Source organism: Jaculus jaculus, chromosome 22 (assembly GCF_020740685.1).
Source record: "Jaculus jaculus isolate mJacJac1 chromosome 22, mJacJac1.mat.Y.cur, whole genome shotgun sequence".
In the NCBI taxonomy this organism is placed as follows: domain Eukaryota; kingdom Metazoa; phylum Chordata; class Mammalia; order Rodentia; family Dipodidae; genus Jaculus; species Jaculus jaculus.
This window is the reverse complement of record NC_059123.1, coordinates 10,062,666-10,087,243: the sequence shown is the minus strand read 5'-3', so window position 1 is coordinate 10,087,243 and position 24,578 is coordinate 10,062,666. Positions and strand designations below refer to the sequence as shown.

The window sequence follows — 24,578 nt, the reverse complement described above, 5'->3', positions numbered from 1 at the left end:
AAGCCAGAGGCACAAGGTGGCGCATGCATCTGGAGTTGGTTTGCAGTGGTTGAAGACCCTGGCACACCCATATTCTCTCTCTCTCTTTGTCAAATAAATAAATCAATAAAACATTTTTAGAAAATCAACATTTAGCGACCAAAGTATTAATGGCTCTTAAGATCATCATTTATGGACTGGACAGATGGATCAATGGTTATAAGGTGTTTGCCTGCAAAACTTAAGGACCTGAGTTTGATTGCCCAGCACCCACATAAAGCCAGGTACACAAAGGGATGCATGCATTTGGAGTTTGCAGTAGCTAGAGGCCCAGACGCACCCACTCTCTCCCTGTCTCCCTCTGCTTGCAAAGAAATTAAAAAAAAAAAAAAAAAGATCACTTAGGTTACACATAACAAGTGTGAAGAGAGAGAATATGACCCCATGCTGATTTTAAGAGAAAGTGTGCTGGGACAGTCACTGGAAGCCGGGGAGTCGCTGCTCAAGGCGTGGCTGGCCACGCACTGCACGCACGACAGTCTGTGATGGCCTCACACCACGGCAGGGCTTGTGTGACAAGCTGTCTGGATCTTACTGGTGCCCACACTGCCCGTCTTCATTTACCCACGTGCTCCTGACCCAAGCATGATTTACTCATCATGGACCATGTGAATGGTAGTAACCAGCCTGTAAGACGGTCTCCCCACAATGCTGCTTAAAGCTACCGACCCAGCAGGTGAACATAACACTCAGCTGGGCAGGATGGAAAACCGCATCGGCCCAGGGGAGGGCCGGGAATGACGGACAGACAGCGAACACGTGTCCGCAGCGGGGGCGCAATGGGCATCTGCTACGTGTTGACCGTTCACACAACAAACAGAAGCCCCGGCTGTCCCTGGCGCTATGCAAGGCCACGGGCGTGCTGGCTTGGGAACAGCCCGTCTCCCTGCTGCGTAAAGCAGGGAGTGAGGCTCGTGAAAAACTAGGTATTTAGCTCTAAAACACTGGGAATTCTCTCAAAGATGTTGTATAGGAACGAAAGTACAGCAGGTTTCTTTTGACAGTTCCTTAAAAAAATAAATTAACGGGGCTGGAGAGATGGCTGAGCGGTTAAGGCGCATGCCTGCGAAGCCTAATGGCCCTGGTTCGGTTCCCCAGGTCTCATGTAAGCCGGATGCACATGGTGGTGCATGCGACTGGATTTCATCTGCAGTGGTTAGAGGGCATGATGTGACCACTCTTTCTCTCTCTCTCTCCCTCTGTCTGTAATAAATAAATTAAAATAAATGAAAAATAAATTAATGATCTTTACAGACTGCTTTTTAAAATTGTGTGTGTGCATGCGTATGTGTGTACTTGTGTTTGTGTGCACGTGTGTGTGCACGTTTGTGTGTGTGCGCATGCCTGTGTGTGCAAGCACGCGTGTGTGCAAGTGTGTGTCGGTGCATCAGGTCCTCTCCCTACTGCAAATATCAAACACTCGCACCATTTTTGCTTCTGGCTTACACCGGTGACTGAAAATTGAACCCGTGCCAGTAGGACTTGCAAGAAAGTACCTTTAACCGCTGAGCAATCTTCCTAGCCCGCCAACTTTATTGTTAAATTCCATTGTTGTTTTGAAACAGGGTCTTGCTGTGTTACTCAAGATGGTCTTGAGCTAGCAACAATCCCCTTGTCTCAGTAGCTCCAGTGTAACACCAAGCCCATGCTTGCAATCCCAGCAACTTCTAGAATCTAGTCTGGTGTGGTGGCTCACACTGCGATCCCAGCACTCGGGAGGCAGAGGCAGGAGGATCACCATGAGTTTGATGCCATCCTGAGCTACTAAGTGAGAACCAGCTTGGAGCAGAGTCAGACTCACTATGATAAGGGTATATTGTATATATGTATGGAGGTTGTCCATAATTTTTAACAAGAAAGAAAGAAATAATAAAAGAATAAAAAACAAACCTAGACTCTATCTGTCTTCACCTGTGCATCCACTCCCACATTCACTACATTGAGACTTTTAAGGATTTCCTCATGTGGTGGGGGGTAGGGGACAAGAGAAGGTAATGCAGAGTGAGTATGATCAAAAATTCGTTATATAAAGCCGGGTGTGGTGGTGCACGCCTTTAATCCCAGCACTCAGGAGGCAGAGGTAGGAGGATCACCATGAGTTCGAGGCCACCCTGAGACTACATAGTGAATTCCAGGTCAGCCTGGGCTAGAGCGGGACCCCACCTCAAAAAAAAAAAAAAAAAAGTTATATAGGACTGGAGAGATGACTTAGCCGTTAAGGTGCTCGCCTGCAAAGCCAAAGGACCCAGGTTTGACTTCCTAGGAAGTTAGCCAGATGCACCCGGGGGTGCATGCATCTGGAGTTCATACACCCAAATAAATAAAAATAAAAAATATTTTAAAAATACATTATATACACGTATAAAGCTACTAAAACAATAAAATAAGTTTTAAAAAGAATTTTCTCCCACACATGCCATGCACCCTGTTCTTTTTTTTTTTTTTTTTTTTTTTTTTTTTGGTTTTCTAGGTAGGGTTTCACTCTAGTCCAGGCTGACCTGGAATTCACTATGTAGTCTCAGGGTGGCCTTGAACTCACGGCAATCCTCCTACCTCTGCCTCCCGAGTGCTGGGATTAAAGGCGTGCGCCATCACACCCGGCATGCACCCCGTTCTTGTGCCTCCTGGGCTTTAGGGACTGGTATTCTCTCCCTAGCTTCCTTTCTAGTTGGCAGGCTGGGCACCCCAGAGCCGTCCCTGTCATCAGAGCCGAGCCGGGACGTGGGCAGCACCAAAGCTCCCCAGGCTGTCGGCCACAGACGGTCTTCCAGCTCCCACTGCAAGAGGCCCCCAAACTGCAAACCTTTCTGCTCCTCAACATGCTCCTGTGCCCTCCCCTGGCCCCATGCCCCCTGACCGATGCCATTCCCTGCCTTAGCACTGGTGTAGCTGCCCCTCGGTCCCGTGAGCCCCAGCGCAGCCACCATGCTTGTTATGATGCATTCTCTTACTCTGGGACCCCCAGCCTTGGCAGAAGAAACCCCTCCCTGCTTAGATGAGTTCCATCACTATTATACTCTGCATACGCATGATGGAGTGCAGACACATGTGTATTTGCACAGCATGTCCTACATTAGGATTTTTAAATCTATCTCCTCCTACACAGGAGAATTTCCTTAAGAAGAGGGGTAGGGGCAGGATAGATGGCTCAGTGGTTAAGGCATTTGCCTGCAAAGCCTAGCGACCTGGGTTTGATTCCTCAGCGCCACTGTAAAGCCACATGCACAAGGTGGCACATACAGGTGGAGTTTCTTTGCAACAGCTGGAGGCCCTAGTGTACCCATTCTCTCTCTCTTCTCTCTCTCTCTGCTTGCAAATAAATAAAAATAAAAAATGTTTTTTTTTTAAAAAGAAGAGGGGTGCCAGGCATGGTGGCATTAATTAATAACGCCTTTAATTCCAGCACTCTCAGGAGGCAGAGGTAGGAGGATCGCAGAGAGTTTGAGGCCACCCTGAGACTACATAATGAATACCAGGTCAGCCTAGACTAGAGTGAAACCCACGCCTGGCTGTTTTTGTTTTTGACTACATAAATTAAAAAAAAAAAAAAGCTGGGTGAGGTGGCACATGCCTTTAATCCTAACAATAGGGAGGCAGAGCTAGGAGGATCGCCCCTGAGACTACACAGTAAATTCCAGGTCAACGTGGGCCAGGGTGATACCCTACCTCAAAAAAAAAAAAAACCCAAAAAACAATTATGGATGAGAGCAATTAATGTATAAAAATAATTTAGCCATAGTATAAAAATCACAGAGCTGGACAGATGGCTTAGCGGTTAAGCACTTGCCTGTAAAGCCTAAGGACTCTGGTTCGAGGCTCAATTCCCCAGGACCCACATAAGCCAGATGCACAAGGGGGCGCGTGCATATGGAGTTCGTTTGCAGTGGCTGGAGGCCCTGGCGCGCCCATTCTCTCTCTCTCTCTGTTGCTCTCAAAATAAATTTAAAAAAATCACATGTCATACTCCATGGTGAATTGAAGAACTGCAGAATGTGTGTGTGTGTGTATATACACATACACACACACACATACATACATACATATTGCCACAAGCCTCACCCTATGCCATGGGGATTGGGATGGCACCGCCCGTAGCCGCGGGTCTCACCTGATGCCACAGGGATGTCACAACCTGCAGCCTTTAGAGCCTTCACGGCGTCACACACCCGGGCAGGATAAACGCACACAGCAGCTGTAGTAATGCCTTTAAAAGAAGAAAGAGTAGCAGAAATCAACTTACACAATACATTTGTAAGTATGATTTTTATGGCAATGTTGGCAGACACCAAACAAGAGAGGGAATATTGTCCCACAAGACCACACCAAGTGCAAAGGGGTTGACTTTGCACATTTCCTTGTAGATCTTAGAAACACAGGTCCCTTTTCTGTTACCATCACAGAAAATATTCCAATGCACTGTTCTCCAAGGTTAATATAATACCATAATTTTAGAAAGTGTCTGTTTTGTTATTGTTGTTTCATGGTAGGGTCTCACTCTAGCGCAGGCTGACCTGGAATTCACTATGTAGTCTCCGGGTGGCCTCGAACTCACTATCTCTGTCTCCCGAGTGTGTGGATTAAAGGTAGGCACCACAATGCCTGGCTAAAGTTATTTTTAAATGCTATAAATAGGTGTTTCTGTTTAGGGTTTTGTTGTTACTCCAGGGCCTTTTGTACCTGACTACTGAGCTATACCACCAATTTCAATGAGGTCAAATCTTGTTAATTGCAAAGAAATGTAGTAAATACTTTCAAAGGCTGCAGAGCTATTTAGGTTCACCAGTGTCTACAAATGACACCTGCATGGGGCCGACTCCTCATCACCTGTTCACGCACAGCAGACCCGGCACTCCAGAGCCATGACCCACCTCCACACACAGAAAATCTGGCTCCTTGGACCATCCCAGCAAGCAGCAAGACATGGGCACCTTAGAAATACCTTGTAGCCCACTGAAACACACAGCTTCAGGTCACTGGGAAGAACTTGCAGACCAGGCACAGTTATGGAGGAAGGGATTTATGAAGCTTACAGATCCAAGGGAAGTTCCATAACGGCAGAAGAAGTTGGCCCTCTTTCACAGAACCAAGCAGAGAGAGAGAAGTACAAGCCTAAAGGTCAAAAGCACACTTCAGGAACTCCAGGCAGAACTCCTGCCCTTTGCCTGTCTTTAGACTGGCATTCCAAATCCACCTGCACACCTTAGGGCTGGACCCTAAAATGTATCCAGTGGCACCTCCTCCAGCCAGGGGGCTGCAGATCTAAACTACAAACTTTAAGAAATCCAGAACATATTGGGGACCAACTACTTAAACTACCACACCCGCCAAGACTGTAGTTCCTCACTTGGAAAACAAGGAGATCAACTCTGCAAAAATCTCTTCTATGTCTAAATTGCTAGTTCAAAAGTTAAGAAAACTCTACAAAGTTTGTTCTCTTGTGTATACTAAAGAAGTAGATAGGGCTTTTATTTATTTATTTATTTATTCACTTGGAAAGTTCAAACCTAATATACAAGCGTGCAGGATCTCCCATTTGCATTTTATTCTCTAAAGTATTTTGTTTACTCACAGAAAATACTTTATGCATGAGACGTGATAATTAAGTAATGAGACCGGCTTGTTCACATGTGGCTGGGGAATCAGTATTTTATTCATTAGACAGAAATTTTCCAAAGCTGAAGAAATGAAAAGAAAAACAAGGAAGCTCTCAACTAGCAGCTTCATTCCCTGGACATAAAGACTGACCTAGAAACAAGAGTCAGGAGCTGGAGAGACAGCTTAGCAGTTAGGGCACTTGCCTGCAAAGTCAACGGATGCAGGTTTGATTCCCCAGGACACAAGCCAGATGCACAAGGTGGTGCATGCATCTAGCGTTTCGTTTGCAGCGGCTGGAGGCCCTGGCATGTCCATTCTCTCTATCTGCTTCTCTCTCTCTCTCTCTCTCTCTCTCTCTCTCTCTCTCTCTCTCTCTCTCTCAAATAAATAAAACTATTTCACAACAACAACAACACAATAGTCAGCTTGTCATTACTGCTGTTTTTCAAAGAAGATCTCTGTGTGTCTGTGCACACGACCAGAGTTCTGACCATGGATTTTATCACTAGTCAGCAGCTGATTTTTAAGCCCTTTTGATAGAGATTAAGAGCAAGGTAACTTCTGGCAGGCAGGCAGCTCGGAACACGGAGGCCGCCATGCCCTCGAGAGACTGGAGGAGAATTTCAGTCTGATTCAAGACGGCGATGAGGAACAGCTTCCTGGCCCTTCCTCCCGAACTTTTCTTTTCTTTTATTCTTTTTTCTTTATTTTAATGAGAGAGGAGAGAGAAATAATTGGCACACCGGGGCCTCAGCCACTGAGATCAAACTCCAGAAGCGTGCGCCACCTAGTGGGCATGTGTGACCTTGCACTTGCCTCACCTTGTACGCCTGGCTTACATGGGACCTGAACAGTCAAACATAGATCCTTAGGCTTCACAGGCAACTGCTAAGCCATCTCTCCAGCCCCCTAACTTTTCCCAGTCTTGTCCACCCTACCCCTTCCCACCCCACCCCTTTGGCAGGCCTTTTCTGAGTGTGCCTTCTCCTTGGCCCACCAATCAACAAAGGTCCTTCAGATACATTTGAACATAACAATAAGGCTCATTTCAGCTGGATGCCTAATTTAAAAAAAAAAAAAAAAAAGGGCTGGAGAGATGGCTTAGCGGTTAAGCGCTTGCCTGTGAAGCCTAAGGACCTCGGTTCGAGGCTCCGTTCCCCAGGTCCCACGTTAGCCAGATGCACAAGGGGGCGCACGCGTCTGGAGTTCGTTTGCAGAGGCTGGAAGCCCTGGCGCGCCCATTCTCTCTCTCTCCCTCTATCTGTCTTTCTCTCTGTGTCTGTTGCTCTCAAATAAATAAATAAATAAATAAATAAAAAAACCTGATCTGAGATGCCATGCAGACTTCGCCTCTCAGGTAGCCTCACCATATTCCAGGGCAGGGCATGGTGGTGCACGCCTTTAATCCCAGCACTTGGGAGGCTAAGGTAAGAGGACTGCCATAAATTTGAAGCCACCCAGAGACCACAGAGTAAATTCCAGGTCAGCCTGGGCTAGAACAAGACTCTACCTTGAAAAACCAAGCAACCAACCAAACAACAACAACAACAACAACAAACCCAAAAGAGTCGGACGGACATGGTGGCTCGTGCCTTTGATCCCAAACTTGGGAGGCAGAGGTAGGAGGATTGCTGAGAGCTCAAGGCCAGCCTGGAGCTACAGAGTTCCAGGTCAGTTTGGGCTAGAGTGAACCCCTACTTCAAAAATAAAATAATAAAATAATCTTCCAAAATTTATCCTTTGTTACTTTACTAATAACAGACAAGAACTTTAAAGCTAATGGCTTGAGCTGTAAGCCCATCCACAGCCCAGAAGGGTTTTGGCACTTTCCTTACTTTAGATTTAGTAATTTCTATAAATAGCAGATAAACACAAATAAATGATAAATAGACATAGGTAGGTAGGTAGACAGACAGATGACAGACAGGCACATGATAGGTGGATGGATGGGCTGGCAGGTAAGCAGATATGGACAGATAAGAGATGACAGGTTGACAGATAATAGACTAGATAGACAGAGATAAATGATAGATTAGGTAGATTAGGTAGGTAGTTAAGTAGATAGACGGCTGTACACATTACCTTTATCATGCATATTTAAAGCTTTTAAGAGATCTTCTCGGATTGGATATTTGGCTTTGTAGCAGAGCCGCTGAATGTTGGAGGATGTATCGTCACCAGAAAGTGTAGTGAGATCTATAAAAGTAACAGCTTTCAAGAGCCATGCAGCCTGGTGGGAAGAAAAGCAAAAAAAACAAAGGGCAATAAAAATTAAAATGAAGGCAGGCATGGTGGCTTATGGCTTTAATCCCAGGACCCAGGATGCTGAGGTAGGAGAGTTACAGTGAGTTTGAGGCCAGCCTAGGGCTACAGAATAAGTTTCAGGTCAGCCTGGACTATAGTGAAAACCTGCTTCAAGATAAAATAAAATAAAAACCAAGAAAAAACAACTAAAATGAATCTCCAACCTAGTTAGAATGTCAAGAAACATCAGGTAACATGGGAACTAATGGCTGAGGTCATAATTCTGATGCTCAATATAAGCATGCTCAAGAGGGCTGGAGAACTCACTGAGTCATCTCAGGGCGGCCTCGAACTCACGGCCATCTTCCCACCTCTGCCTCCTGAGTGCTGGGATTGTAGGAGTGTACCACCACACTAGGCTTCCTTTCATCTTTTTAATTGAAATATTGCCAAAGATGATGAACAAGACATAAAGTGTTACTCAAAAGAATTCCACCATGAGCCAGGCGTGGTGGCACATGCCTTGAATCCCAGCACTTGGGAGGCAGCGGTAGGAGTATCACCATGAGTTCGAGGCCACCCTGAGACTACATAGTGAATTCCAGGTCAGCCTGGGTCAGAGTGAGACCCTACCTCAAAAACCAAAAAAAATAAAAGAATTCCATCATGATATTCAGCCTCCCTTGCAAAGCAAACAAACGCTAAGCTCCCTTCAGACTCTGACTTGCAGGCATTTCCTTGGTCGGTACGCGCTGAAGAACACGCTGGCTGTCAGGACCCTGCAAAACATTGTTTTTGGAATTTTGAAAAATGATATATGTAAGAAAGGAGTTACCACTCAGTGATAGCAGGGGTGACTGGCCCCGACTCCCAGGGGGAAACTGGTCTGCTCCTCCACAATGGAGCTGTAAGGAAGGGCATGTCTGGGGTGCAGGAGATCCTCTAGGGCATCTCCTGGCGTGTCTGTGCCCTTATCAAAGTCAATGGCCGATTGCAACAACCCCATCAAGGCAGTGTGATAAACAGCCAGATCCTTCAGGAAGGGCGGGATGGGTCTCCCCTCCAGGTAAAGAACCAAGACCTGTTGAGGTGCTTGCTGAAGGTGGAGGAAGTCCAGAATAGGCAGTAGAAGGCAGTTACAAAGACCAGCCAAGGCCACGTGACCAGTTACAAACCATGAGGCCTGTAATTGTCATGAGTGTTTCTGTCCTACTTTAAGAGTGTTTGTACGTATGTATGCAATGTTAAGATGCCTTTGCTTTTCCTGTTTCTCTATTATGCATTAATATTGGTTGAGACTGTATCACTAGTTAACTGTTGTTACTCTGCATTTCACCTATTATGTTACATTTCTGAAGGGAACTTGCTTTCTGGTGGAGGAAGACTACGCTTCCAGTGGTACATGGGTAGTTCTATCACGTTAGGTGGAATTACGACCTTCTACATCATCATTCAGAAATTAAATGTGATGACAGGAGATACGGTTTGGTGTCAAGATGACAAGGGACGGACAACGCGATGGTTAACTTTAATGTCAACTTGCTCTATTAGAGGTGCACAGACATTCTCTGCGGTTGCTTGCAGTGAGGCTTAACTGAAGGAGGAATTTCTTCCTCCAGAGTGGGTGGCTCCTCAGAGAGGGGCTTTAGCTAAGGAAGCTCTGAGAGAAAGAAACCCTTCCTCCCTCCCACTTGGCTGTCTTCTGCCTTCCAAGGCGCTGCTTGCTGCCTCCCAGCGTGGACTGAAGACCAGCGTGGACTAAAAACCAGCCACCCTGCATAAGTCTTCAGGCCTTCAATGTTGGATTGGGACTGCTGAGGCATCCAGCCACGAGGACCAAACAGCTACCTGGTTCTCCTTGACTCTTGGGCCTGCAGACTGCTATTGCTGGACTGCTATATGCTAATCCAATACATCCCCCTCCTAATAGAAAAAAGAAAGGTGATTTATGAAAAGCAATAATTCGGTACACATGATGGCCAAGGAAGGTCAAGTCTTAACACGTCAGGGCCCCAGCAGTGGCCACAGCTGGTGTAGATGTTGTGGTTGAAAATTAAAAGTAGAAGACAACTGTAGAAGGCACGTCTAAGCAAGTGAATAAATGTGCTGAGAAAATGTGCCATTTAACTCTCTCATGAATAAAGATGGCCCGCGTGCGTTTGCGGTTTTGCCACTCAACAGTGATAAGATTTGTAACTCGTTTGGATGAGTGTGTTATCTTTCTCGAACCCATCATCATCATATATGAATTATTAAAATAAGCCGTGGACAGCTGCAATCTTTAAGTTCAGATGCATCTTGAGCGAAATCCGATACTGCGGCCTCGAGGGATGCGGGCGAGGGGTGCGGGGGAGCTCGAGGTCTCTTGCCTGCCACGCCTTCTTCACCGCTCGGCGGGCCTGGACCTGCTCGGCGCGCCGCAGGACGGCGGGCTGATTCACCTGCGCCCTGGAGATCCAGCTGAGATCTGGAGGGGAAAGTAGAGCACGCTGTGAAATGGGGCAGTTTATATCGTGTGACATCAATGCTCTTTTATTTATTTTTATTTTATTTGAGAGCGACAGACACAGAGAGAAAGACAGATAGAGGGAGAGAGAGGGAATGGGCGCGCCAGGGCTTCCAGCCTCTGCAAACGAACTCCAGACGCGTGCGCCCCCTTGTGCATCTGGCTAACGTGGGACCTGGGGAACCGAGCCTCGAACCGGGGTCCTTGGCTTCACAGGCAAGCGCTTAACCGCTAAGCCATCTCTCCAGCCCATCAATGCTCTTTTAAAACTTAGGTCTTACCATCTTAAGAGGAGGAAAAGATCATGACATCAAAATAAAAGAGACTGACTGAGATGGGGAGGTGATATGATGGGAAATGGAATTTCAAAGGGGAAAGTGAGTGGGGAGGAGGGAGGGTATTACCATGCGATACTTTTTATAATCATGGAAAATGTTAATAAAAATTGAGAATAATAATTAAATAAAAACCTTAGGTTTTAAACGCATCGTCCACACGCAAACAAACACGAGCCTTGCGCAAGAAAGCCCGGTCACCCGAAGGCTGGCTTCTTGCAAAATCAAGTGCACCGTGCACCAGCGCCCCGATATTGATTTATCACTCAGACAGCCGCAGCGGCGGGGAGTGCTCCCGTCCCACCCCACACGCCTCGCTTCTGACAGCAAGACTTATTTGTGAGTGTCGGAGTCCAGGAAAGCAAATGATTAATAAACACGTAAGTGAATCAGCACTGGGCTCACAGGCACCCTTGATCGCTACCCGCTCGCTGACAAGATTAATATTTGCTGGATGCTGATATGAGATGGCCTATCAAAGGAGAATTTTTCAAAATGTAGCAGAAATAACATTGATAATGCAGACGTTCAAAAGGGGGAAGGAGAGAAAAGCCACTTTGAAGTTACAAGAAACATCCCTGTTGCTTCTCTCCTAAAATGGCCTCTCATGCCCTGATCTGCTGGTCTTTGTTTCCAGACGATTATATCCAATCTGATGGCTTTGCTGAAAACTTGGCCGGGTCCCCAGGCAGAGGTGACATCTGAATATGCTTCTCCCACAGAACCAGGTTAGAAGCTGTCAGCTAGTCATGGCAAAACTGTGTCCCATCCTTAGTACCTGGTGAGTCACAACCTCACTCACCCTTGCAGTCCAACAACAAACACACACAAACACACACACACACACACACACACACACACACACACACACACAATTTCAGCTCTACTCGTGGGTATAGAGCGAGAGGTAACCTCATTGCACACATATCCATTTGCTTTTGCAACAACTAGCTTGGTTTCCAAGTCCCTCCAAGAACCTCACATTTTGTTTGTTTTTTTTGGTTTTGTGAAGTAGGGTCTCGCTCTAGCCCAGGCTGACCTGGAATTCACTATGGAGTCTCAGGGTGGCCTCGAACTCACAGTGATCCTCCTACCTCTGCCTCCCGAGTGCTGGGATTAAAGGCGTGCGCCACCTGCCTGGCTAGAACCTCGCATTTGTGAAGCCTTTCAAAGACTGTGAGAAAAGTAAGCCACTACAAAATCCACCTCCACGGCGGCTCTCGGCCATCACTGCCCGCTGCCCCGTGAGGACTAATTGGACTGCAGTGTGAACTAAGCTCCGACACAGGCCACCCCGGTGAGGAAAGACGTGCCTTGCTCGCGGCTTCACGGGGCTCCATCCACGGCCATCTGGGCCCCGTGTTGGACGGATCAAGGCAGTGGGATCATGTGACTGAGGAAACTTGTTCACATCACGGCCAACCAGGAAGCAGAGAGAAATGCAATCCAGGAAGGGGTCGCGGTAAGATAAGAGACGCAATGACAGGCAACCAGGGACCTGCTTCCTCCAAGAAGACCCCACCAGCGGCTTTCACCACCCAACGAGGACTGCTTGTCCTCATGAATCCATCCAGGGACTTGTTCGTTCATTCAGCCAGAGCCCCACGATCTAACCATGTCTGGAAGTGCCACCAGACACAGCCAAAGGAACACTTCACCAATCCCAGAGGTCTCAAGTTGGCAATGAAAAGGAGCCAGCACGCTATGTACCACACCAGCGCAGCGCCTGCGTCTCCCGCACAGACCAAGGGGACTTTACAAGACACATCTCGCCCATTTCCATCTGCTACTTCTCGCCGAGATCAGTATCGCGTAGAAATCCCAGGTTGGGATCTGAACGATAATGGATATTCTTATTAAGGATCGCTAAAGAACGGATGGGATTTAGGTACATTCCTCTTTTCTGATGAAATAATTCTGTTGACCAAGATCGCTTAATAAAACGGACTTTTAAGCATTTCAATCCACCCGTTTCTGTTTCTCAAAATGCTACCCTGTCCTGTGTCTTTGCTGAGGCAACACCATTGAGAAAACAAACCGGGGGGTGGAGAGATGGCTTAGTGGTTACGGTGTCAGTCAGACATAGTCTTGCCTCTTCTTCCGACTCAAGACCAAGTGGGTTCTGCAGAGCCCAGGGGAGTAAGGCCAGACAGACACACAAGAATTAGAATGCACCCAACTTAATGCAAGACCTAGAAGACACTTGCTCCACCCAAACATGGGAAGGGGGTGGTGCTTTCTTCTTCTATTACTATTTTTTGACAGAGACTAATGCTAAAAGGTTCACATGAAAGACCATTTCATGCAGACAGCAAAGGTGAGGAAAGCCAAGGGTTGTGTGAAACATGTGGATCAAACAGTAAACTGGGGACAGAGAGGTGTGCACAGGGAGGCTGGCCACGCTGGGTCTGCCTTTGGGGGTCATAAAATACTTCCTCAAGGTTCTTCGCTTTGACTGATTCAGAAGGAGGAGTTCAGTGGAGGGAGTATGGGAAGGGACCGGAAAAAAATAATGGAATGGACTATCCTCAAAGTCTGCTTTATTACCCCCTGGATTAACCAACTGCAACTGTTGCTGGTATTGTGGAGTATAAGAAATAAAGAAAAAAGAGGGTATTGAGTTTGCAACATGGCTTTGTGTTTTGGAAATGGCCATAGGCAGTGTGAAGTGGGTTTGCTGGATGCCTGCATGGAGACCCCAAGGGGGCCATGAGGATGAACCATGGATTGCAGTGGAGACCCAGTGGAGATGCCAGGACCATGAGATGGCTGCTACGGAACGCTGCCAGCCCGGGATGAAGTTTTCTAGGACTGTGAGTAGCCTAGCTGCAGGGGCAGAATTGTAACCACAGAGACTTGTGGCTGGTTAGAATTTTCAGACTTGGAGATCAGTCAAGTTTTAGAGTTGTTGGACTTGGAGTTACACAGTTTGGTATTTGCTCTGTTTAAATAATGGATTGCATGAGTATTTCTTTGCTATGCCCAATGCCATCCTTTGCAGTGTGAATGTTTGTTCTGTGCCATTATGGGTTTTGGGGGGATTTTTTTCTTTTTTTGGTATTATGGCTCAGTTAAAAGACCATGGACTATGGGGATGTTTGAACATCATTAGGATTGATTAAAAACTATGGGGAGTTTTAAAGTTGGGCTAAATGCATTGTACTTAATATCATGCATGGATATCAGTTTATAGGGGCCAGGGGCGAAATGTGGTAGTTTGATTCAGGTGTCCCCCATAAACTTAGGGGCTCTAGATGCTAGTCTCCCCAAATGATGGAGATTTTAGAATTAAAGCCTCTTGGAGGCAGTGTATTGTTGGGGGCGGGCTTATGGGTATATATAGCCAGTTTCCCCATGCCAGTGTTTGGCACACTCTCCTGTTGCTGTTGTCCACCTTATGTTGGCCAGTGGGTGATGTCCACCCTCTACTCATGCCAGCGTTTTCTCTGCCATTGTGGAGCTTCCCCTTGATCCTGTGAGCCAAAATAAACCCACTTTTCCCACAAGCTGCTCTTGGTTGGGTGATTTCTACCAGCAATGTGAACCTGACCTTGCCTAAAGTATAACCTGTAATTCATTCACTAAGATTTAGTTTAGTGCCAGGTGTGGTAGCATATACCTGTGATCCTAGCGCTTGGGAGGTAGAGGTTAGGATGATCAGGAGTTCACGGTCACCCGTGGCTACATAATAAGTTGGAAGCCAGCCTCAGCTACATGAGACCCTATCTAAATAAATGATAACCAGGTATGCTGGCGCACGCTATTAGTCCCAGTGCTCAGGAGGCAGAGGTAAGAGGATCACCATGAGTTCAAGGCCAGCCTGAAACTACACAGTGAATTCCAGGTCAGCATGGACTAGAGCGAGATCCTACCTTGAAAAATCAAAAAATGAATGAATGAATGAATTGGCACAAAGCCCGCTTTTTATCTATTTATTTGTTTGCATGCGTGTGAGTGTGTGCACGTGCATGGGCACATGCATCTGGAGCTCACTGATAGTTACTAGAGGCCCTGGCGTACCCATTCTCCCCCACCCCCTCTGTCTACCCCCCCAAATAAATAAACAAAATATTTAAAAAAAATTTTTTTTATTTATTTATTTGAGAGCGACAGACACAGAGAGAAAGACAGATAGAGGGAGAGAGAGAGAATGGGCGCGCCAGGGCTTCCAGCCTCTGCAAACGAACTCCAGACGCGTGCGCCCCCTTGTGCATCTGGCTAACGTGGGACCTGGGGAACCGAGCCTCGAACTGGGGTCCTCAGGCTTCACAGGCAAGCGCTTAACCGCTAAGCCATCTCTCCAGCCCCAAAATATTTTTAATTAATTAATTATTTATTTATTTGAGAGTGACAGAGAGAAAGAGGCAGATAGATAGATAGAGGATGGGTGCACCAGGGCCTCCAGCCACTGCAAAGGACCTCCAGACGTGTGTGCACCGTGTGCATGTGGCTAACGTGGATCCTGGGGAATCGAGCCTCGAACCGGGGTCCTTAGGCTTCACAGGCAAGTGCTTAACTGCTAAGCCATCTCTCCAGCCCTAAAATATTTTTAAAAACTAACTTTTAGCACACGTCTGACCTAAGGTGGACTCCACGAGACCCACCCTCACACTTCTCAGACACTAATGTGTCCCTGAGATGGTGTAACAGAACTCTCATTGTATCACCTTCAACTGCTGAAAATATCATTAATGGCCATAAAAGTACCCAGCCCCACATCTAATCCAGCCATAGAATTTGCCTCTGTGACCTCCCATGGCAATGAATTATATAAGTGACTATCTCATTTTATTAGCACTTAATTTGCTGCTCTCCAATTTCATCAAATAACCATTGTTCCAATCTCATGGGGCTCAGGAGGGGTGGGAAGGACTGACTGGTCTTTCTTATGTCCTCCATCATTTTAAATTTTCGCAAGCACGCTTAGTGTCTCCTTTCTGGGAGACACGATTCTCTGGACACAATGGCACCAGGGCCACGGGCTTCTCCCGGGGCCGGGATGATTACAGGAACACGCGTCTTTGGGAAGACATGGGACTATAATTCGAAGGCAACTGGGCTCTTCTTAGAGCTTTCCAAGGAAGAAACCCCACTCTCCATATGTTCGCTTTCTAGTAACTAGGCCATTTTGACAGGCAAAAATTCATTCTCGAATGTAATTCTCACAATCTCTGTATTATTTTTTTTTTTTCCTCTTTGCTCTTCAGTAGCAACACAGTTCATTTTGCCTGCAAACTATCTTGCTCTGCCATCACTTAACTATTGCATTTGTATCACTTTTTGGGCATCGTCACATCATTCTTAAGCCATGTAATGCCAAAGAACAGAAGATGTGTCTTTGGGCTGGAGAGATGGCTTAGCGGTTAAGCGCTTGCCTGTGAAGCCTAAGGACCCCAGTTCGAGGCTCGGTTCCCCAGGTCCCATGTTAGCCAGATGCACAAGGGGGTGCACGCGTCTGGAGTTCGTTTGCAGTGGCTGGAGGCCCTGGTGCACCCATTCATTCTTTCTTTCTATCTATCTATCTATCTGCCTCTTTCTCTGTCTATTGCTCTTAAATACATAAATAAAAATAAACAAAAATGAAAATATTTTTAAAAAGATGTGTCTTTGTTTCACGTTTGTTCCTAGCAGATCCTCCAAAATTGGGATAAACATTAGAGATTAAGTTCCCCATTTTCTTTTCGCTCTTTCTGGGTTTATATCTAACTGCACTGCCCATATTTATTGTCTGGTTCTGTCTCTGCACTGTCACTTCCTGATATGAACTTGTGTATTTAAATACCAGGCTTTATTCCCGAGTTCCCTTCTGGTTTTTATTCTTCTTTAATATTATTATTTGAGAAAGTGAGTGAGCTTGAGAGAGAGACAGAACGGAGACGCCAGTGTTTCTTGCCTACGCAAACAAACTCCAGACACACGTGCCACTTGGTGCATCTGACTTTACATGGGTACTGGGGAACAGAACCCAGGCCAGCAGGCTTTGCAAACAAGCGCCTTTAACCACTACGCCATCTCCCCAGCCCCCAAGTCCCTTTCTTAACAGCATTTAAATAATTACATAGTATTTCTCTATTGCTTGCTTCTCAGTCGAGTTTATACTCTCCCAGCACCAATCACGCCTTCTGTAAGTGCAAGCACGTGACACAGAAACAGCTTATCATCAATAAAAATTTGTCCCTTTCTACCACGGTGATTTATTCATTCAGTTGTACCAGGCATTGAGATTAGCGACTTGCAATCTTACCCTTAGAGAGGGTTAGCTGGCTGGCAATAAGGATCCATTGCACATTCAGCTTGAGCAGTATATGAGAAGTCTCAGCCTTGTCTGGCTGCTATCCTGAAAAGCCACCCTGGGTCCCGCGTCCTTTTGTGATGGTGGGTGGGGGCCATCGAGTCCTCCTCCCTGAGGGAATGCTCGGGGTGCCCACAGCTCTCCCAGGACCTGCTGGTCAGGCCAGTAGCCCATTTCTCCAGGGCTAACTCTCCCATCCCCATTCCACAGTCACTTGCCTATCAGGCATTCCCTAGGGTATCAATGCAAGTCTGGCTCAGTAAAGCACTTCACGCAGACCCTGAACAAGTACCACTTGACAGCTGGCAAAGAGAAGATCACCTTTGCTCGCCCAGCTGCTGTCCCTGTGCCAGTCCTGTCTGCTCTCCACATATGCCTCGCCTCGCCTAGCTGGCATGTCCCATGTCTTGCATCTCTGAAGGCGGATCTGATGGCGCACAGCTGTGATCCCAGCACTGGGACCCACATTAGCCAGATGCCCAAGGGGGCACACGCATCTGGAGTTCTTTTGCAGTGGCTGGAGGCTCTGGTGTACCCATTCTCTCTCCCTATTTCTCTATCAAATAAATAAATAAAAATAAAATACTTGCTGGGCATGGTGGTGCATGCCTTTAATCCCAGCACTCAGGAGGCAGAGGTAGGAGGATCGCGATGAGTTCGAGGCCACCCTGTGACTCCATAGTGAATTCCAGGTCAGCCTGGGCTAGAGTGAGACCCTACCTCGAAAAACTGAAAACCAAAAACAAAAGAAGAAACGTGGATCATAACCAGTAATCTGAATTCAGTTCAGCTAAAGACAAGCTTAGTGAGTCTTATCACACAAGTGATGGAATGTAAGGTGAATGTCAGCTGTGACCAAGACATGTAAACACTGAAGGCGTCAGAGCCTTATTTGCCTTCTAATGAGGAAACAGAGCAAGTGAGGCCCACATGCGATACCAGCTGAACAGAGAGAGAACGGCTGGGGTCGGGGAAGTGAGAGGAAACCTCATGCTGGAAGAGTTATGCCAAGGGCTGTGGGAAGGAGGCCACATGAGGTGTGGGTGGCTAAACAGGCAGAAAGGAAGAACCTTCCTTCCAAGCGAGATTTTGAGGTGGAACAACTCAAATTTAACGCAGGAAGAATTGATTTTTTTTTTCCTTGAACAATCAAGTACGTATCAAAGAAAAACAGAAAGGCACCCTAAAAGGTAGGCTGGTGACTGGTTTATAAAGACTGTTAGCTTCAGACAGTTCAATCCCACCCAACGGACACCGGGGCGACATGAACATTCCCACCTGGGAACACAGTCACCATCGGCATCAGCATTCTGGAAGGAAATTCAAAACATCCTACGCCATCACCTTGCCATCTAACTAGTGAGGGGTGTACGTCATAGCTGATCTAAATTTCAGACTTTATTTAGAGATCCTGTTACTGGTCATCATATTGCCACTTAAAAACAAAACTCAAGGGCTGGAGAGATGGCTTAGCAGTTAAGCACTTGCCTGTGAAGCCTAAGGACCCCGGTTCGAGGCTCGGTTCCCCAGGTCCCACGTTAGCCAGATGCACAAGGGGGCACACGCGTCTGGAGTTCATTTGCAGGGGCTGGAAGCCCTGGCGTGCCCATTCTCTCTCTCTCCCTCTAACTGTCTTTCTCCCTGTGTCTGTCGCTCTCAAATAAATAAATAAATAAAAAGCAAATGATAGGAGAAAAGTTAAAAAAAAAAAAAACTCAAATGACCTCTGGAAGGCCAAGCTCACAAGACGCAATAACATCTTAAGATTAATGTAGTCAGGCATGGTGGTGCATGCCTTCAATCCCAGCACTTGGGAGGCAGAGGTAGGAGGATCACCGTGAGTTCAAGGCCACCCTGAGACTCCATAGTGAATTCCAGGTCAGCCTGGGCTAGAATGAGACACTACCTCGAAAACCAAAAAAAATAAAATTAAATTAAAAAAAAAAAGATTAATGTAAACATTCAAAGCCATACTTCTCATATCTGATGTGAAAATTTTAAATCCTGACCCATTAAGCAAAACTGCATTTAGAACCTCCCTGCATTTATGGATCAGAACAAGACATTGCTCTGGGTGTGGTGAAGCAAGCCTTCAGTCCCAGCAAGTGGAAGGCAGGAGTTCGAGGCCATCCTGAGACTACATAGTGAATTCCAGGTCAGCCGGGCTGCCATGAGACCCTATCTCAAAAAGCAAAAAAAAAAAAAAAAAAAAAAAAGACATTGCAGGCCTGGGGTGGTAGTTGAGACAAAAGGAGCTTAATGAATTTGGGAGACAACACAGCCTGGGCTACATAGTAAGTTCGAGGCCACACGTAGTAGCTTCTTGCATAAGTGCTTTGACCTGGTACTATTCCAAAGCCTGTCATCTTGAAATGTGTCTTTCATGCTTTTCAGTAACATAAATATCTCAAATAAGAAGTTCCTGGCCGGGCATGGTAGTGCACGCCTTTAATCCCAGCACTCGGGAGGCAGAGGTAGGAGGATTGCTGTGAGTTCGAGGCCACCCTGAGACTACAGAGTGAATTCCAGGTCAGCCTGTGCTACAGTGAGACCCTACCTCAACAAAAAAAAAAAAGAAAGAAAGAAAGAAAACACATTTCACTGTGGAGATCTTGAATTTACTACGACATACTGTCAAGAAAAGCCACCATCAGGGCTTGGAGGGATGGCTCAGCAGTTAAGGCATTTGCCTGCAAAGCCAAAAGACCCAGGTTCGATTCCCTAGGACCCATGTTAGCCAGATGCACAAGGGGGTGCATGCATCTAGAGTTCATCTTCAGTGGCTGGAGATCCTGGCACACCCATCCTCTCTCTCTCTTTCTGTCAAATTAATAAATAAAAATAAAATATTAGCCGGGCATGGTGGTGCACACCTTTAATCCCAGCACTCAGGAGGCAGAGGTAGGAGGATTACTGTGAGTTCGAGGCCACCCTGAGAGTACAAAGTGAATTTCAAGTCAGCCCGGACTAGAGTGAAACCCTACCTTGAATTAAGAACAACCAAAAATATTTTTTTAAAAAAGAAAAAATATTTAATAAAGAAAGAAAAGCCACCATCAGAGAGTCACTAAGGGGCCCGAGGATTTCTGGGCATCAGAGTGCTCACCATTGACCTTCGGAGCACCGCACGCTGTGCCTGCAAGGCGAGCGAGCGTTCCACCACCAAGATACACCCCAGAGCAAATGCCTAGTCTTCCAGCTAATGTGCTCCAGAAAGCGTCTGATGAGAGCTCCTCTGAGCCCCTAAATATGCCTACTGGTGAGAAAGAATCATTAGGCCACAGAGAACTTCATCAAGAAGCTGGGAAATTCTGGCCCCCTGGTAGGTAAAGATGCAACACAGTCCTTTGAAAAGATGGGATCAATTACTGGAGGGGCCCAGAACTTCAGAGGAAATGTCTTTACCAATTCCCTCTCAATCACAGGCTGCTCTCAACAAAATACTTGGTGAAGGAGTTCCCTAAATGAAATTCTTGACATGGAAAATGCTATCCAGCTGTATGTTTTACCCACAACGCTGCTGCCTCCTCAGGATGTGGGGGACCTCCACGCTAAAGCATCTGACAAAACTAATCCTGAGAAAACATCCTTATCCTAAGTATTATTTCACTTTGTTTTCTTTAAAAAAAACAAACATTTATTTATTTATTTGAAAGAAAGACATAAATAAAGAGAACGGGTATGCCAGGGCCTCTAGCCACAGCAAACAAACTAGATGCATGGGCCACCTTGTGCCTCTGTCTTACGTGGGTACTGGGGAATCGAACCTGGGTCCTTAGGCTTCCCAGGCAACCGCCTTAACCACTGAGCCATCTCTCCAGTTTGTATTATTTAAATGCTCCAAAAGAGAGCTAAGATAATAATAGTTATTTCATTTAAGTTTAAATTCTTTTTCTTTTTTTTTTTTTTTTTGTTTTGTTTTTGGTTTTTCAAGGTAGGGTTTCACTGTAGCCCAGGCTGATCTGGAATTCACTCTGTAGTCTCAGGGTGGCCTTGAACTCATGGCGATCCTCCTACCTCTGCCTCCCGAGTGCTGGGATTAAAAACATATGCCAGCACGCCCAGCTTAATTTAGGTTTAAATAAGGGTAAGCTCAAAAAAAAGGTCTAGATATTATATAATCTGTGCCTAATATATATATATATATGTATATGTGTATGTGTATGTGTATGTGTATGTATATGTATATGTATATGTATATGTATATGTATATGTATATGTATATGTATATGTATAAAATCTATACCCATTAACAGGTTTGGCCTTTTTCTTTTTTTTGGCTTTTCGAGGTAGGGTCTCACTCTAGCCCAGGCAGACCTGGAATTCACTATGTAGTCTCAAGGTGGCCTCAAACTCAAGGTGATCTTCCTCCCTCTGCCTCCTGAGTGCTAAGATTAAAGGTGTGTGCCACCACACCCAGCTAGGCCTATTTTTCATGACACTTACTCCATTACCACTGCCCAGTATTCAATTATCTTACTCTCACCATATGTAAATCTCATTGCAGGAAAAAAAAATCTATCATACTTTACACTGAATTTAAGGTAATACACGACCTCTCCCAGGAACAATTACTTTTGTTTTAAGTCTAAGGTAATATCTTACCTTACACGGTAAATTATGAGTAACATTTTATGAGGGTGCAAACTTTCATTTCCTAAAATTTGTCAGTTCGCATTATTCCCAATGCCTAACCTTTTCAGCAAATATTTTTTAAGTGACACACTGAGAAGCACTGTGATTTTTAATTACGATTCCTACGCTTGAATTTTCAAACTGATGTCTGCTTTGCTCCCTGCCGCCCAAATTGCTGTTCTCACACAACCATGCCAGCCCTGGTCTCTGGTTCTACAGGCTAAAGGGTCATCACACGGCGTCAATGAGTTTAATTAAGTGAACACACTATTGTATGAATATTAATTCACTTTCAAAGATAATGATATGATGGTTCGAAGCTGAAATGTCCCCCCCTGGGGCTCGTGTTTTAGACACTCAGTGCCCAGCTTGCGGTGCCATTCTGGACGCCGTGGAAGGAGCTTCGTGAACTAGAGCCTTCCTGGCGGAAGCAGGTCGCGATGACAGGCTTTGAAGGTGACATGCCCTCCGTGGTGTCCCCCTCACAAGCCACAAGCCTGCAGCCCATGGCAGCCAGAGCTCGGGTGCCGTGCCTTCCCCACTGTGAACTGAAGCCCCTCGAAACGGCAAGGCCAAGTCATCGCCCGTCATCGCAATGCAAACCTGGCCCACACGCGGCAGCCGCTACAGTGCGCTTCTCACCGCTGGGACGAAACACCCAACTACCAGCGGCTGCTGGAGGGAAGCAGAAGGTTTATTTCAGGCTTGTAGTGTTTTTTGGTTTTGGTTTTGGTTTGTTGAGGTAGGGTCTCACTCTAGCCCAGGCTGACCTGGAATTCACAATGGAGTCTCAGGGTGGCCTCGAACTCACAGCAATCCTCTTACCTCTGCCTCCCGAGTGCTGGGATTAAAGGCGTGCACCACCGCACTTAGCTTCAGGCTTATAATTTTGAGGGGAAGTCTCTTGGTGGCAGAGAAAGTGTGGCAAGGGCAGAAGGACAGTGTGGCATCTTGTCACAGCAGCTGGGAGAAAACAGCGAGAGTGAGTTCTCGCATCACTGGGTGGGTGGGGCCAGACTACTGACCCTCAAAACCGGCCCCCAGTGACATGCCTCCTCCAGCAAGGACCCCCTCCCAAAGGCTCCACCAGCTGGGGACTAATTATGAGGCTTAATCACAAAGATATGACGCTGTGGAAGATTCTTTATATTCAAACCACCACAGGGGATCAAGAAAAAAAAATTATATATATATTTATAAATCTGAGATGGGTAAGTTCCCAGAAGAGGACAGAGGACTTCCTTTGGGTCACATTTCCACATAAAAGAGAACAAGTCCATATAGAGATATCAAATACATGCCTAGTTTCAATTCCCAATGTATCCCAGCATATGCTGGGATTTCTCCCTTGGCACCCCATGTGAGATTTCGGCCAACAAACATCCACAATCGATTATGCTTCATTTTCGCCTTAAAGCTATTCTAATAAAGGGACGGGTAGGCAGTTCCAATCAGGCTCCATGCTAGCTGCTCTATGCCTACTTCATTTAACCTTCACAACCACTCTGTAGCCTAGCTTTTCCTCATCTCATTCAAAAGGAAAAGCTCAAAACTCACAAGCAGAAGAATCAGGATTTGAATCCCAGACAGCCTGGCTTAAAGTCTAAACACATAGGCTGAAGAGATGGCTTAGTGGTTAAGGCGCTTGCCTGCAAAGCCTAAGGACCCATATTCTACCCTCCAGATCCCACATAAGCCAGACGCACAAAGGTGAGGCAAGTGCAAGGTCACACATGCCCACTAGGTGGCGCAAGCATCTGGCATTTGATTGCAGTGGCTGAGGCCCTGGAATGCCAGTTCTCTTCCCTTTCTCTCTCTCTCACACACACACAAATCTAAACACCTTTCAAAACAGGAGCTATGTTTTATTAAATGAGTCCATTACAGAAAACTGTAATTGAGGACAACTATAACTACACAACCAGGTCCTTAAATTGGAGTTAAGAGACGGTCCTTTAAAACAGAAGTGAGCTAAAAAGACAAAGAAAAGGACTTACTGTGTTCATTTACTGTACACATTACACATGACTTATGTCTTCATCTCACCACGCTATGGTTTGCAGGAAACAATCTCATGCTCTCTGGCTATACCTTAACCTGTGCTGAAATATAGTGTGTCTAGTTACGTAGAGCAAAGGTGGAGGCAGAAGGAGCTTAGATGAGGGTGACCCTCTTAAACAGCAGGCATCATGTGTGCTGAGCACCCCTGACTGTAAGCACACAGAGCTTGGGCAGATGCTGTCTCCAGGAAGAAACAAGCCAACCTCTCACGAATTTAGGGAGCGCAGTACCACCAACACCGCCTAGGAGGGTCCCAGTCCCGGTCCAGACAGAATTAGGAGTGGAAGCCACCACCTGCTGGGTGTGACTCTAAACACTCCCCACAGCACCCGATCTCTAGCTATCTCTCCTCAGGAAGAAGCTCTTTGGTGGCACAGGCTTTGTCAAGGCGGCTGCTGTCCCATTGCTTTCTGATGTTCTGGGACAAGTCATCAGAACCTTTCAAAAAAGCAGGGCTGGTGAAATGGCTTCGTGCTTAAGGCACTTGCCTACAAAGCTACAGGACCCGGGTTCAATTCCCCATGACCCATGTAGATACCAAAGGGCGCGCACACATCTGGAGTTCATTTGCAGCAGCTACAGGCCCTAGCATGCCCATTCTCATTCTCTCTCTGTCAAATAAAGAAAAATAAAATATTAAAAAAAAAAAAAAACCTTTCAAAGCAAACTCATTAGATGTGCCCACTCAGCAGTTGATCCGTGTTACAACGGCAGTAACTCCATGGCACTCTACCTTGGAGCGCACTGTGGGATCAAGGCAACCTACCACCTGCCCCTCTGATCCAGGCGAACCCAAGCCAGGGGGGAAGCCACATGACCAGGGGAACTCTCCAAAGGAGCTGGTCTTGCCTGACTTTCACAGAGAAATCTG

General features: G+C 46.4%; 1 protein-coding gene across 1 annotated transcript in view; it reads right to left on the bottom strand.

Moving 5' to 3' along the window:
• Positions 1–24,578, bottom strand: part of Dera (deoxyribose-phosphate aldolase) — a 114,766-nt gene that overhangs the window by 71,070 nt on the left and 19,118 nt on the right. Inside the window, exons 2-4 of the mRNA XM_045139493.1 lie at positions 10,248–10,345; positions 7,717–7,864; positions 4,148–4,243 (exon numbers count right to left, since the gene is read on the bottom strand). Coding sequence (XP_044995428.1) covers positions 4,148–4,243; positions 7,717–7,864; positions 10,248–10,345 — 342 coding nt within the window. The remainder of the gene's footprint in view (positions 1–4,147; positions 4,244–7,716; positions 7,865–10,247; positions 10,346–24,578) is intronic.